The sequence below is a fragment of the Sinocyclocheilus anshuiensis genome, unplaced genomic scaffold (genome assembly GCF_001515605.1).
Source record: "Sinocyclocheilus anshuiensis isolate Anshui unplaced genomic scaffold, SAMN03320099.WGS_v1.1 scaffold2206, whole genome shotgun sequence".
Lineage (NCBI taxonomy): Eukaryota > Metazoa > Chordata > Actinopteri > Cypriniformes > Cyprinidae > Sinocyclocheilus > Sinocyclocheilus anshuiensis.
This window is the reverse complement of record NW_015558552.1, coordinates 1-14,036: the sequence shown is the minus strand read 5'-3', so window position 1 is coordinate 14,036 and position 14,036 is coordinate 1. Positions and strand designations below refer to the sequence as shown.

Sequence of the window (14,036 nt, the reverse complement as noted above, 5' to 3'; positions counted from 1 at the left end):
GCTGAACCATCTCCTGGAGTGCATGCCTCTGAACGACGAGGATCGCTTTCAGGACATCCTGTCAGATCTCGTGCCGGACTCTAGTAACTGTGGAACTTGGCCTGGCGAGGCGACATACGCTGCGTTGTCGCCCGGAGACAGGAGCGTGGTCAGCAGCGGCTCCTTAGCCTTGTCCCCGGCCCCCTCCACCACCTCCAGCGACGACCTTTGCTCTGACCTGGATGATACGGACACGGAGCACAGCCGAATCTCGGTGGACGCCAGGGATCCGGCGCCAAGCGTGCCAACCATGCATCTCTCCAAGTCCATGTGGAGACCTTGGTAGACAGATGCTTCTGGAGATCCCAGATGATTCATGAACAGGATATTTTTAGTTTAGAGCTATTAAAACATGCAATAGTCCAGGAGCACCTTTATGATAAGACCACAGACAGTTCTACATAGGAATAGGGCAGCTGCAACGTTTTTTGTCATCGACCTGTGGATACCCCTCAGTCATGCAGTAGACTACTATCTGTCAACCAATTTTAGAGTGCACTGCATTAATATTAATAAATTACTATATAAATTAAACTTTTTTTTTGGGGGGGAGGGGTAATAGGGTAATATTACTGGGTAATAGTAAACCACTTTCTTCTTTAGGACTACACCACTGCTCAGAAGCTCTTCTTGGTGCAACAATGTGCATTTCAGTCCAGTTTTACACAAAATGTTCGTATTTTTATTTAATTTTGTATAAGCTAAGTTAAACAACACTGTAAGGATAAATAATATTTCTAGGGAGTGTTTTCCCATCTCTAATTATTGTAGGCTAGGATGTAAATATTTCAATGTGGATGTAACGTTAGATAGCTTATAAATCTCTGACGTTTAAAAAAAAAATCATTATGATGAAGTCATTTTGAAATAAATGTAAATGTTAGATGTAATGACATTTAATGTTTTATATGTGATTGTGATTTCAATAAAACATTTTGATTTCCTCACTGTGAAGAGTTAAGTTAAGGTAACGCGAATTTGAGGCTTTTCGCGGAATTGACGAAGAGCAGATGTTATGCAGTTTTTAGGCAGATGCTATTGCTTTGATGTAGCTAATAAACAGAGTATGTAACCTGCTTTATCACACCTTCACACACACTAGAAAGTGTGAATGTCCGCTTTGGGTGTTTTTACCCTTCAGACGTAAAACGTAACACCTCATTGTCGATTAACCAGCAGTGCAGACAGAATGACTGACACTAAAATGCAGAAGGTCATGTCTGCTGTAGACTACTTGTTACTGGTCAAGTCTGTCATCAAAATAGATTTGTAGATTATATTTATTTAATAATTAGCGGACACTATGCTTGTAATGGTAGGCCTATTTTTTTTGTAAGGGACAAATCATAGAACCTGCAACCAACGTTATAGGCCTGTAAGTCCGTTAACGTCGCTCACAGACGTTTCCTTAACGTTTGACCGATTAATATTGTAACGACTTTTCAGCCTGATCATAGAAAAAAAAAACATTAGAAAAGTCCATATAATTAGCGCACTAACAAAAGACTCGGGCTACAACAGTTAGACCAAGTTTGTTATAGGCCTAGGTTTTCACGCTGTTTCTGTTTGAATTAGATGTCGACCAAAAAGAAATAGCACATTAGTTTTAAATTTGCAAACATATCTTCCTATACCACAAAACCATTTGGAGGTTTAATTTTAAATGGGTTAGTTGACGGTTAGGCTAGCTGTACTAGGCCTGCGCAACCAAACCGCAAATGATTGCGGCTGACAGAAAACACTGAATCATGTCTGATTAAAGAATCCAGACTGAGTTTGGATAGCTGGTAGTTTTAAGACACGTTCAGTGTCTTAGTTTATATAAATCATCAGTTTTCCACAACCAGAGCACGTATTAACTCTTTTAAATCCACATTTAGGCTAATGTTCGCAGACTGATGACAGGTTACAGACTATTACCATCAGTGTTGGGGGTAACGCATTACAAGTAACGCCAGTTACATAATCAGATTACTTTTTTATGGAGTAACACAATATTGTAATGCATTACTTTTAAAAGTAACTTTCCCCAACACTGATTACCACTGCTTTCATCGGATCAGGAGCGGATTTTCGGTGATTGAAGTTTGTTGTCTTGGTAGGAGGCCTGAAGGAGCCATTCACACCTTGCACTTAAATTGGCGCAGGTGTGAAAGAGAGGAACTAGCGCGCCTTTCATGTGTGGAGACGCAAACCCTTGGGCGCACAGCGAGTAGAGTCTGATCACATGAAGGGAAGCTGTGCGTCGGATGTGCGCTGTATAATAATAATAATAAAAATAAAAAACTGCTGTAATTGTCGTCTGACTTTGAACATATGGCGCAGAAAGGGCCCCTTTGTTCCAACCAACGGTCCATTTGGGAAGGACTGTGTTGTAGGCAACACTAAAATGCAAAGGAATTTTATAGGCTACAAAAAAAAGTAAATCTTTTGTTCTTTTTGATTTGTATTTGTTATATTTGTTCTCTGATTCGTTTTTTTCTTTTCATAGTCAACTATTTATTTAGTTTGTTTGTTTTTATTGCCATACTAGCATCTTTGGCTATTTAAGAGACAAACGTATAACATACTAATCTTTGAAAAAAAATATTTTATTAATATTTTATTCTATGCCCTAGAGGATGCCAGGACTATTATGTAAAAATAATAATAAATAAATAGACATGAAAATGCACGAATAGGCAAAAACATTGCAATGTTTTATTTTTCCATTCACCATCAGCTTTTAGGTTTCAGGCTATTTTCAGCCAAACTTTGTACAAAGATGATTCTCAACTGTTATGAAAGATATAATAGCATGATTTGATATACTACTGTACTTTATGGAATATGTGTGTAAAATGCCCATAAATTGGTATTCCCATTCTCTAAAATGTATCTATACATTGCATCTAATTTGCATATTAATGTGTTCTTGGGGCAAACCATAATGAAAAAAGAAGTGTAATAATGTGAATAACTAGCCTACTTGGCAACATTTTCATACGAATATCTCATATTTCCCTATTGACTTGTTGTGTCTCCTCAAAATGGCTGATTAACATGCCATTTGTCCTGGTGTCCTCTACAGAAGACATGTATGAAAATTATGCCGTTTTGCAACAAAAAGTCATATTCTGATTTGAAACCCCATTAAATTTTTCTGAGGTTTATTTACGCCAAACAATTTGAAAATTAGCCAGATTTAAATGATAATTACAAAACATGATCATAATTCCCTATGATTTATGACAAACAGTTCAAATATTAGCCAGATTTAAATGATAATAATTACAAAACATTATCACGTTTCCCTAAGAGTGCTAAATTTGATCATTCTGTCAATATCAGTCATATTTAAAGACCAAGGAGAATGCGTGTTTATGACCAAACCTCCAAACAGTTGATATCTCTAAACAGCCCTGAATGTGCTCTGTACAAGAAATCCAGACTTAAAACTGTGCCATGTAGGGTCTCAGAGAAATACACTAAAATATAATGTCCTCTACAGAGGACAAAAGTCTCGGGGTCCCAGGAGGATATAACAAATATATAAGATTTTTCATTTCAATATTTCGATTTAAAAATTAGGATGATTCATCAGAGAACTTTCGGATTAAACATTTTGCTAGTGACATTTAAAGTAGTACATTTCAACAAAATATGCAGATGGGTCTGACAGTCAACTTTAAATAAAATACAAGATTGTCTTAATTTCTTGTGAATATTTGTACATGTAAAAATTGACATGATCAGTGCTATTTAATTCCGCTCTTTGAAACGTAATGATATAAATCATGATCATAATACATGTAAATGTGTGGGGAAATGCAGTGGTACATTTAATGTATGACTTATGCATAGACATTTAAATGCTGATCTGAATAACTGACCAAAAAGTGGTTCAATTGATCCAACCTCACAAACTGTTTTAAATATAACAAGAAAAAATACATAAACAAGAGTAATTTCTAAAAAATAGACTTTAATTCAAATAGCATGAAGGAACACCATATATTCACAAGTTTGAAAGTGAGCGAATGCGAGCACATTTATTCACAACGTGGCCTAAACCTTGTTTCCTTAACATTAAAACCTTAATGCCAAGTTGACCTCCACAACAGTGTTTTAGTTCTTTTCAAAATAGAGACCTTTGAACCTGGTATTGAAATCTGCCCTTATGTCCGTATTCAGGTGCTTTTGTGCAGGGGATTTACGGTAATTGTGGTTGTACAGCAGGTTTTCACAGGTTTAGGTAGGGACATGGGTGAGATCAGATCTCTGTCTGAGTAGATTCAGTCTAGGGCTTATAATAGAGGAGAAATTTAACACTGAGGTTCTACATCGCAACAGACCATCAGACAGCAGCACCTAAGCTCTTCAGCTTGAAATACTTTTCACATAAATTAAACTAATGCTACTAATGTAACTAATGCATTGTGTCAAGCTCTCAACACATTCACTATCTGATCAAATAAGCTGCAAGTGCTAAAGCAAAGTGATGCAAGTTATCGTGGTTTGAGTCAGGAATGTAGAGCACTTTCCAACCGTCCTAGTTTAATAAATAATAGGGATGCACCGAAATGAAAATTCTTGGCTGAAGCTGAAACCAAACAAAATGAAACACTGGGCCGAAGGCCGAAGAGTTTTTCCCCTCCATGTATTTTGCCAAATTGTTTTCACTATTGCTTAAATTAAAAATGTGCTTTGTGCTTTTTACTGTTTTGTCTTGCTTTTCAAAGAAAAAATATTTTACAAAACAACAATTTAAAAATATTTAACACTGAACATTTTTTTTTACATTCTAGCAGACATTATACCAACAAAGCACAATTTAACTTAAAATTAAAAAAGTTAGTAAAATAATATTTTTTGGCCATCAGACAACCCTTCTTGAATCAGGCATGTATTTTTTTACAGTACAAATAAAAGCAGCCTTGCTGAGCAGAAGAGACTTCTTTTAAAACATAAGAAAATATTACAGATCCCAAATAATCAGCGCAGACTTTCCTCACGCTTTGGACTTTGAACCAAGCAGATCCGCCGTGAGTTCGTGCAGCGCTGTCAGAATACATGCAATTAGAGCGTGTATTAGAAAACATAACGTTCTGCAGTTTATTTACTAATTGTTTAAGGCCATTTCGTGATTTCAGTCATCATACAGTAACCAGCAACAAGCACCCCTTTCTCTTCTCATCGAAGACATGTGATGCAGTACTAAACAGTCTCTCGCTGTCGGTGCTTGTAATGATTTTTGCCTCTTTCTCGGACAGTTTTAAATGCTTCCACACTGCCGTCATGTTTGCTGCATTATAAAGAGTGCGCGAATCTCACTCTACGCTGCTTGCTATTTGATTGCGTCACGTCACTGTTCGGTACAATTTATTCGGTCTTTTCGCTTATTCGGCCGAACACCGAAAGAGCTTTTTTCTTTTTGCTATTTTCGGCCGAATAATTTCGGTTGCTGAACATTCGGTGCATCCCTAATAAATAATAATTCAGCTCATAAACTACAAATCCTCAGTGTTAAATTGTGAATTTGAAAGGATATCAGAAACATATCCAACAACACCACTATCAAACACCAGAAGAACTGTTACAAGAGCTTATACATCTATTTAGAAGAAAAAAAAGCATATAAAATGGTTTTATCCTTTAAAAAAATAAAAGTTGTAAAGAAGAAATAAGTTAGTCCGTGTATATGCACATTAACGAAAAAAAAACTGCCAGGGAAACACTGAAAAGGAAATATTCCTTAATATTACAATCTAACAGTAACGGTCATTTAACAGCACAGTCTGGCTTAAAAGACAGTTTAGACAGTCTGGAAATAATTAATTCACTCTGATTTATTCTCTCACTCAATCATTCTCCCATTCATGCATTTACACTTCTGTACACATTCACACAAACAAGCAACAGAACGAGTCTTCATGAAGGTCTGTGGCAGCGGCAGAGGCATTTTTTCTATGCTAAAATGTCCGCTTTGTCCAATCAGACGAGGTTTGTATTCTTACAGATGGAAAGAGGGGTTCAGTTCAGGTGACAGGACCGGGACAGGCATGTGTTTCTGAGTGTGTAGAGTCTTCACTGCTATTGGCCGGAGGCACCGTGACATCACTGCTTTCTGTTTCTCCCATGTGCAGATCTGGTGGATCCTCCTCTGTCAGGGTTTCACTGACCTCTTCACAGCCGACACACGCCTGCAGATAAACACTGATATTAGTCTGCATAGAGTTTGCAACCCATTTTACTTCTTTAATGTGACGTAGTCTGTATTCTACAATTGTGACCCTGGACCACAAAAGCAGTCTTAAGTCGCTGGGGTATATTTGTAGCAATAGCCAAAAAAACACTGTATGGGTCAAAATGATCGATTTTTCTTTTATGCCAAAAATCATTAGGATATTAAGTAAAGATCATGCACCATGAAGATATTTAGTAAATTTCCTACCGTAAATATATCAAAACTTAATTTTTGACTAGTAATATGCATTGCTGAGAACTTCATTTGGACAACTTTAAAGGCGATTTTCTCAATATTTTGATATTTTTTGCACCCTCAAATTCCAGATTTTCGAATGGTTGTATCTCGGCCAAATATTGTCCTATCCTAACAAACCATACATCAATGGAGAGCTTATTTATTCAGCTTTCAGATGATGTATAAATCTCAATTTCAAGAAATTGACCCTTATGACTGGTTTTGTGGTCCAGGGTCACAATTAAGAAAATGTAGGGCTTGATTTCATCCATCTGGAATTGACTAGATAGTGAAATGTGGTAAAAGTTATTACTTTTTGATTAAAGTTACAAGACAAGATCTAACACTTAGTTGTATTTTTAAGGAAAAAAAAAAATGTCAGATTACATTTTACCACCTTAATATTTTAAAATAAATTTCTAATTTTAAAAATGGGACATTGTGTATTTAATGGTAATTCTACTGATTATTTAAACAAATAATAATAATATTATATACATAAAATAAAATCCAAACACACACACACTCGGTTATTTACAGTACTGTTCAAAAGTTTGGGGTCAGTAAGATTTTTTTTTCATGAAATTAAGACTTTTATTCAGCACGGATGCATTAAATTGATAAAAAATCTAACAAAAATACTAGTTTTATTAAATATTAAACCATTTTCAACACTACTAATAATGTTTCTCTAAATAAATATTTCTCAAGCAGCAAATCAGCATATGAGAATGATTTCTGAAGGATCATGTGACACTGAAGACTGGAGTAATGATGCTGAAAATTCAGCTTAGCATTATTTAAACGCCTCATTCGCTCAATTTAAAACTGACGTGAGTAAATATCAGATAAATATCAGTGTATACAGACCTTGACGTCGATGGCTTTGGGCAGCCCACCTCTTCTCATCCAGGGATGCACCTCCGCCAGCTCTCTCTTCTGCTCTTCTGTAAAGCGCGGCTGACTTTTCTGCATCTGCCGCAACTTCTCCCTGTCCTCCCTCAGAACCTTCTGGATGTCACTGCAAGAGGGAAAAATATATTTGTAATTTAACGTCAAGCAAGCGTCCAATAAAACAATAAGAGTTTAAAACCTATGTACGCTTGAAACCAAATGTGGTTTGACTAATGATTTGACTGAAAGCCAAATAAAACGCAAACACATACACACTCAATCAGTGGCTAAGTTCACTCAAACACATGTATCTAACACACCCTAATGGCATATCTTTAACTTCCTGTTGTGTTTAAAAACTGGGTACAAATTTTGTGTTGTGGGTCAAATTGACCCACTTTCGTTTCCATCCTATTTGTGAAAAATAGACACTATGAAAACCACTAAAGATTAATGTAAACCTTTACTGTATCTTGAGACTAAACAAAAAATTAATTATATATATATATATATATATATATATATATATAAAATTCCCATCTATTTTATTGTTATTTCTAAAGTGTTAAGGGTCAATTTGCCTCACATATGTTCAAAATTAACTGCGCACACACAAAATGAAAAAAAAGAAGTGACACTAAGGTGCAAATAACTACAAGAATAAATAGTACCTAACATTCTTTTCAGTACTTCAGTTTAGTAAATGTAATCAATGGGGGGGGGGAGGAAACAGCTAAAAACAACCTTTGGCTGATTTCTTAATTTTCTAGTAAACTTTGAGTTCTAAGTTCTCACGTGTTTCATGTTTTAGTGTTTGACAAGCTACAATAAAGGTTTTCAGTTTTCATAATAAAAACTGTACAGCCTTTGCAAAACACATGTATGTTTTGAAATTTTGCATGCGCATTCATGACCCTAAATGAGAACTATTCACACATTTTCAAGAAGAAATATTTTAACAAGCATTTCAAGCATTTTGAAAACTGAGTGTGGGTCAAACTGACAGGAAGATAAAAGACTTCCTGTTCCTCTTCTAGATTCTATCGTTCTGTTAATATGACAGTTTGTTTCACCTGGTCAAGCACAGTATAGATTGTGGATTACAACTGACATGACTAGAGCTCTAAAGATGAATGGCAGGAAGGGGGGGTTGGTTACTGGTAAGCGGGCATTACTAGTAGTGGGGTGGGGGGGGGGCGGGCTATTTCTCCTCTCTCCGCCCACTCACCGAGATGGTAACTGGTATGGCATCATAACATCTTCGTCCACGTTAGCCATGAGCAGCCACAGTGGGTCCTGCAGTGCATACTTGATCAGCGTCTCACTCCCATCCAGCGCCAGCACCCCAGAGCCCGAACCAGAGCCTTGCTCCTTGGCCTTATGGGATTTCTGGGAAGAATCCACACTGCCGAAGTAGTTACTGCTGTTGATTAGCCACCAAAAAAAAAAAAAAAAAAAAAAGAGCAGAAAGGAGTGATGAGAGAAGTGGACCTTTTGAACACCACAGTTTTAACATGGAAAGCACGTATTGAAGAAACCAAACACAATACAAAATAATTTAGAGGAAGTGTGAAAAAATTTTTTTGGTACATGTTTATTGTGGGCTAAGAATATGAGGTTCTTCCTCTTTCGGGATTGCACTTATGTGCTTATATATAAGGTTGTCAAAATATATAACAGTACAGTATTTTTACAGTATGTGTAGTACTGATTTGACTTGCAGACTTGTGTGAACAGTCAAATGCATTTTTTGGGTAAAAAGGCCCTTTATAATGAAGTATTAATAACACAGTCGGTTATGTTTAACGTGATCATAAAGAGGTAACACAAGACACAAGTGTTGTATCAGATCTACCACTATAAACCCCAAAACTCACCAGTTCTGCTAGCAGACCCGCCGCTAGCAGACGTCCCACAGCCATTAGAACCAGAGCCCATGGAGCCTGAGGTAGCAGAGCCGGTGCCGGAGTGCGAGTCCTCTGGGAGAATGTCCAGCAGGTCACTAGATGATGAGAACGCATCACTATGCTGACCGTCGACAGGTGACCCTTCATACTAAAAACCAACAAAAATATAGAATGTAACAAAATCCATCATTTTATCCATTAATTTTTAATATTTATTATTTATTTAATTTAAAAATGTACAGAACATCATATCCCGTCAGGTAATCCTAAATAATTTTGCATGCTTAAAGCCTAATGTGAAGAATACAAACTTTAAAGCTGCATGTTTGGCTTAAGATTTTTACATTTATTATTTATTTTATTATAATTAATATTTCGTTATTTTTTTTAAATACAGATATTACTTTTGCAATAATAATTATGCTATAATTCTCCACGCTTTAAGTCTAATGTGGCAAAATGAAGATGCAAAGCTTAAAATTTGAATGAACTTGCTTAAAGTATTTAAAAAAGGTTTAATACTGCCACCTGCTGGTCAAGCCAAAGTTTTGCATTTGAGTTCTGCTTTGTGCAGGGGTCTCCAAACTCTATCCTGGAGGGCAGGTGTCCTGCAGAGTTTAGCTCCAACCCTAATCAAACACACCTGAAGCAGCTAATCAAGCTCAAACTAGGCATACTAGAAACTTTCAGGCAGGTGTGTTGAGGCAAGTAGGAGCTAAACTCTGCAGGACACCGGCCCTCCAGGACCAAGTTTGGACACCCCTGACTGTGACACCTGAACCAGCTAATCAAGCTCTTATAGGCATACTAGAAACTTACCAGCAGGTGTGTTGAGGCAAGTAGGAGCTAAACTCTGCAGGACACCGGCCCTCCAGGACCAAGTTTGGACACCCCTGACTGTGTGTGTTGTTTGAATACTTTCAGACAAAAATGAAAGAATGAGAGGTGAAATTAAGAAAAGTATTTAAAAGGAACACAATGGTAAAAAATGCACTGTAATATGACAGTACTTGTAAGCCACAGAAAATGAGATAAAGATTACCAACCTGTGGCACATCCTTGTCAGTTTTGGTTTGCCCGGTTGCACTTCCTGCTTTCTCCACACTTCTGCTGCAGTTTGTCTGCGGTACAACAGATGGCGCTGTGCACTCCTGTCTCTCAGCAGAGCGTTGAGTCTCCTCTAACTGCAGCAGGTTGAGCTGCAAAGGCGAGCTGCAGCGTGACTGGAACAAAGGCGGGGACGGCGGCCCGCCTCCGACCCATGGACTGAGGGGTGGGGCTTCGTGAAGGCTCCTCCCTCAGCTCAGGCTCAGGTGGTTTTGGCAGTTCTTCGGGACACGCGAACGGAAACGGCTGTGGTGGGAATGGAGTCTGCGGAGTAAAGGGGTTCTGGGGGGCGAACTGTGTCTGTATGGTGAATGTGGACTGTGGAGGGAACGGTGCCTGTGCAGCAAAACTAGGCTGAGGTTGAAAGGTAGGCTGTGCGGGGAAACTTCCCTGCTTGGGGTAGAATGGCTGCCGTGGAGCACCGCCGATCTGTGGGAACATATAGTTGGGCAGCACCAGAGCCACCATGGGCGTGACCAGAGGAGCTGAGAACGGCGCTTGGATAGGCTGCATCGGGATACGTGGATCCTGGCTGCACTGACTCTCCCCAAAGCCTGACAGTGGAGCATCTACCCTGGGCTGCATGCTGCCGGCTCCCGGGTACATCTGCAGCGGGTACCCGGGCATCACAGCCGGATAAGCTATGGGTAAGGTGGATTGGGATGTGTCTGAGGGAGACCAGGAGGTCTGGTTGAGGCCCTGCAGCTGAGGTCTGGGTGGTGGCCTACGGCCTGAAGGAGTGCTGTCGGACGACTTGTTCGGCTTGATGCGTTTGGACTTGGTTTTCTTGTTGCGACCCCGGCGGGTTCCGCTGGTCTCAGGTGCACCACCGCCACCCTGCTTAGAACGAGCAGCGGGAACAGCTGGAGAGAAAGACAGGAAGCAGTTATCGACTTATATCATTCATTCATATATATCATGTAAAGACTACTTTTTTTTGGTCATTTACAATCAAAGAAAAAAAATGTGATTGGAAAAAAATTAAATAAGCTTGGCTATTATATGTTATATCATAATATGACAAAAATAATAATAAAATGAAATATAATAATTAATATAGTAATAATAACAATCAATGTTGTTTAATATAATAATAATAATATTCATGAATTATTGTTAAGTTGTTTTATTATTATTATTATAATATAAAAATATTAAACAAAATAAAAAATTATTTGCTGCTTTATTTTTTTTACTTTTGTAACATTTCCCTGTAAAAAAAAGAGTATTATAATAAATGTTATAATATTATTATTATTATTATTACAAAATACAAATATTAAACAAAATAAGAAATTATGTGCACCTTTATTTTACTTTAGTAATATTTTTGTAATAAAATCATAATATCATATCATAACATCATTCATTCATATCATGTAAAGACGACTTTAATTCTATTTTTTTGGACATTTACAATCAGAAAAAAATGTGATTGGAAAAAAAAAAAAAAGCTTGGCTATTCTATGTTATTATATAATAATATGACTATAAAATAATAATAAAACGAAATATAATAATATAGTAATAATAACAATCAATGTTATGTATAATAATAATAATAATAATATTAATTAATTATTATGGTGAGGTTTTTTTTATCATAAAAATATTAAACAAAATATTAATATTAATAATATTTATGGCTTGTCTTAATTTTTTTATTTTTAATGATCAGTTTATAGGCATTTTACATTACATGTTTGGGATGATGGTAGGTGCACATTGCATTCCCCCATGCACGCTATAAACAACACATTATAAACTACAAGCACATATGCAGAGATGTATTTGTGTGGAACACATTTACTGTGAACTGAGCTGCTCTGAGACACTGAAAACACTGGATCATGAGCTGCTCACGTGTAATAGAAGTGCTGTGCTGTGCTGTGCAGCCTTTAAAATTCAGGTTTAGACTCAAATCCCTCCTTACCCTCAGATGTAACTTGTCCTTTCTGTCTCTCCAGATAGAAGGAGCAGTCGGCTTTAAAAGCGTGCACACCTCGCAGCTCTCTGAAGCGACTGAGGAATGCCTGCTCTTCCTTCTGAGTGTGTGCTGCCAGAACCTGCTTGGTCAGGCCCAGTTTCTTGTACGCCTCTTGCTCCTGATTGTGCGGCGAGACCGCGGCCGGAGGAACGGTGAGACCCTGAACTTCAGTGCCTTCAGCGCTGGGGACGTCTTCAATGATCTCTGCAAAGAACAACACAAGATATTTAACTCTACAATGAGCAAAGTGTTGTCCCAAAACACAGGTGGCATGACCAGTACTTGTTTACGGGCTGCATCCAGGCCTTCTCAAGTTTATCTCATGCATGTTGGGATGGGAATCAGGGGAAAATGCTAGACATATGCATAAATTCCTGAAGCCCTGCCGGGGTGATCTGCACCTTTATTTTACTCATCATCTCAATCAAAAGGCTTCGCAATCAATTTTTTGTCCCTATGTCAAGGGAAGATTTTACTAACTTTGAAGTTTGGAAGAGAATTCTTGCTTTGGAGAGATGTGTCTTGTTGAGGATACGACTAAAACAAAAAAGGTGTTTTACCAAGGAACAGACAAAACACATACAGCACTAATACAGATAAACTATCCAAAACCTTGTGAGCTGCATAGATAGCATTTTATTACTTCTGTCGATGTGTATCATCTGTTATTGGATATTTTATTGTGGAAGCTCATTTCCCAAATTAGATCAGTGTCATCTAACACTCACTTAAATTTAATATTTAAACACACTGAAAATTAAACACTGAATACTGTTAAATGCTATTTTAAGCAAATATTAAAATAAATATTTTTTTTTATTGATGTCAACAAATAATATAGATTTGTAATATTCATAAAATGAAAATGTTCATCAGTATCTGCAAATGTATTAATTATAATTTTAATTTATATTATTTAAAATTTATTAATTATATATTTTTATTATAACTAAATTATTAGATACAATAATTTAACAATTTATGTGACTATCATTTTACATTTATTACATAATATTTATTAAATACATATTTTATTTATTTATAATTTATTTTAAACACAATTAAATCAAATGCAATTAAAATGCACAGTTTTGCCTAATTGTGCTATATATATATATGTTTATGTTTAGAATCATATTGTTACCTTAGCAACATGCTAATAGAAAACTAAAACAATTTCATATGTAGGCAGCAGACATCAAGACAGCTCACTAGGTTTTGTAACAGAAACATTATTTATAAGAATAGATAGCAGTAGAGAAAGAAAGACAGACAGGCCAGACGAACAGACGTACAGATATATACGGAATAAATCATTTTACCTTTCTTGTCTCCTACGTGTACAATGGTGCTGCTGTAGCTGCACTGGCTGGTAATAGAGACCACGCTTTCAGGTTTACTGGGCAGCGCGAGTGGAGTCAGAGATGGACTCACTACACCAAAGCCTGGAGGCTTCTTAGACACTTCTAATGATGAGAGACCTGGTTGGTTCTTTAGATGGCCTGCCTCTGAACACAGAGAAAATATAGAATAAACAGAAGGTTTCAGAACTGATGTATTTACAGGGATTGACAATCAAGATGGCCTCATAGGCAAATACCACATTATATATTAATTTTATATATATATATATATATAT

General features: G+C 36.9%; 1 protein-coding gene and 1 pseudogene across 1 annotated transcript in view; one reads left to right on the top strand and one right to left on the bottom strand.

Moving 5' to 3' along the window:
* Positions 1 to 325, top strand: part of LOC107679391 (transcription cofactor HES-6-like) — a 1,396-nt gene extending 1,071 nt beyond the window's left edge. The window contains exon 5 of the mRNA XM_016474907.1: positions 1 to 325. Within this exon, the coding sequence (XP_016330393.1) occupies positions 1 to 325 (325 nt within the window).
* Positions 326 to 5,455: 5,130 nt separating this feature from the next.
* Positions 5,456 to 13,947, bottom strand: LOC107679383 (period circadian protein homolog 2-like; annotated as a pseudogene).
* Positions 13,948 to 14,036: the final 89 nt, after the last annotated feature.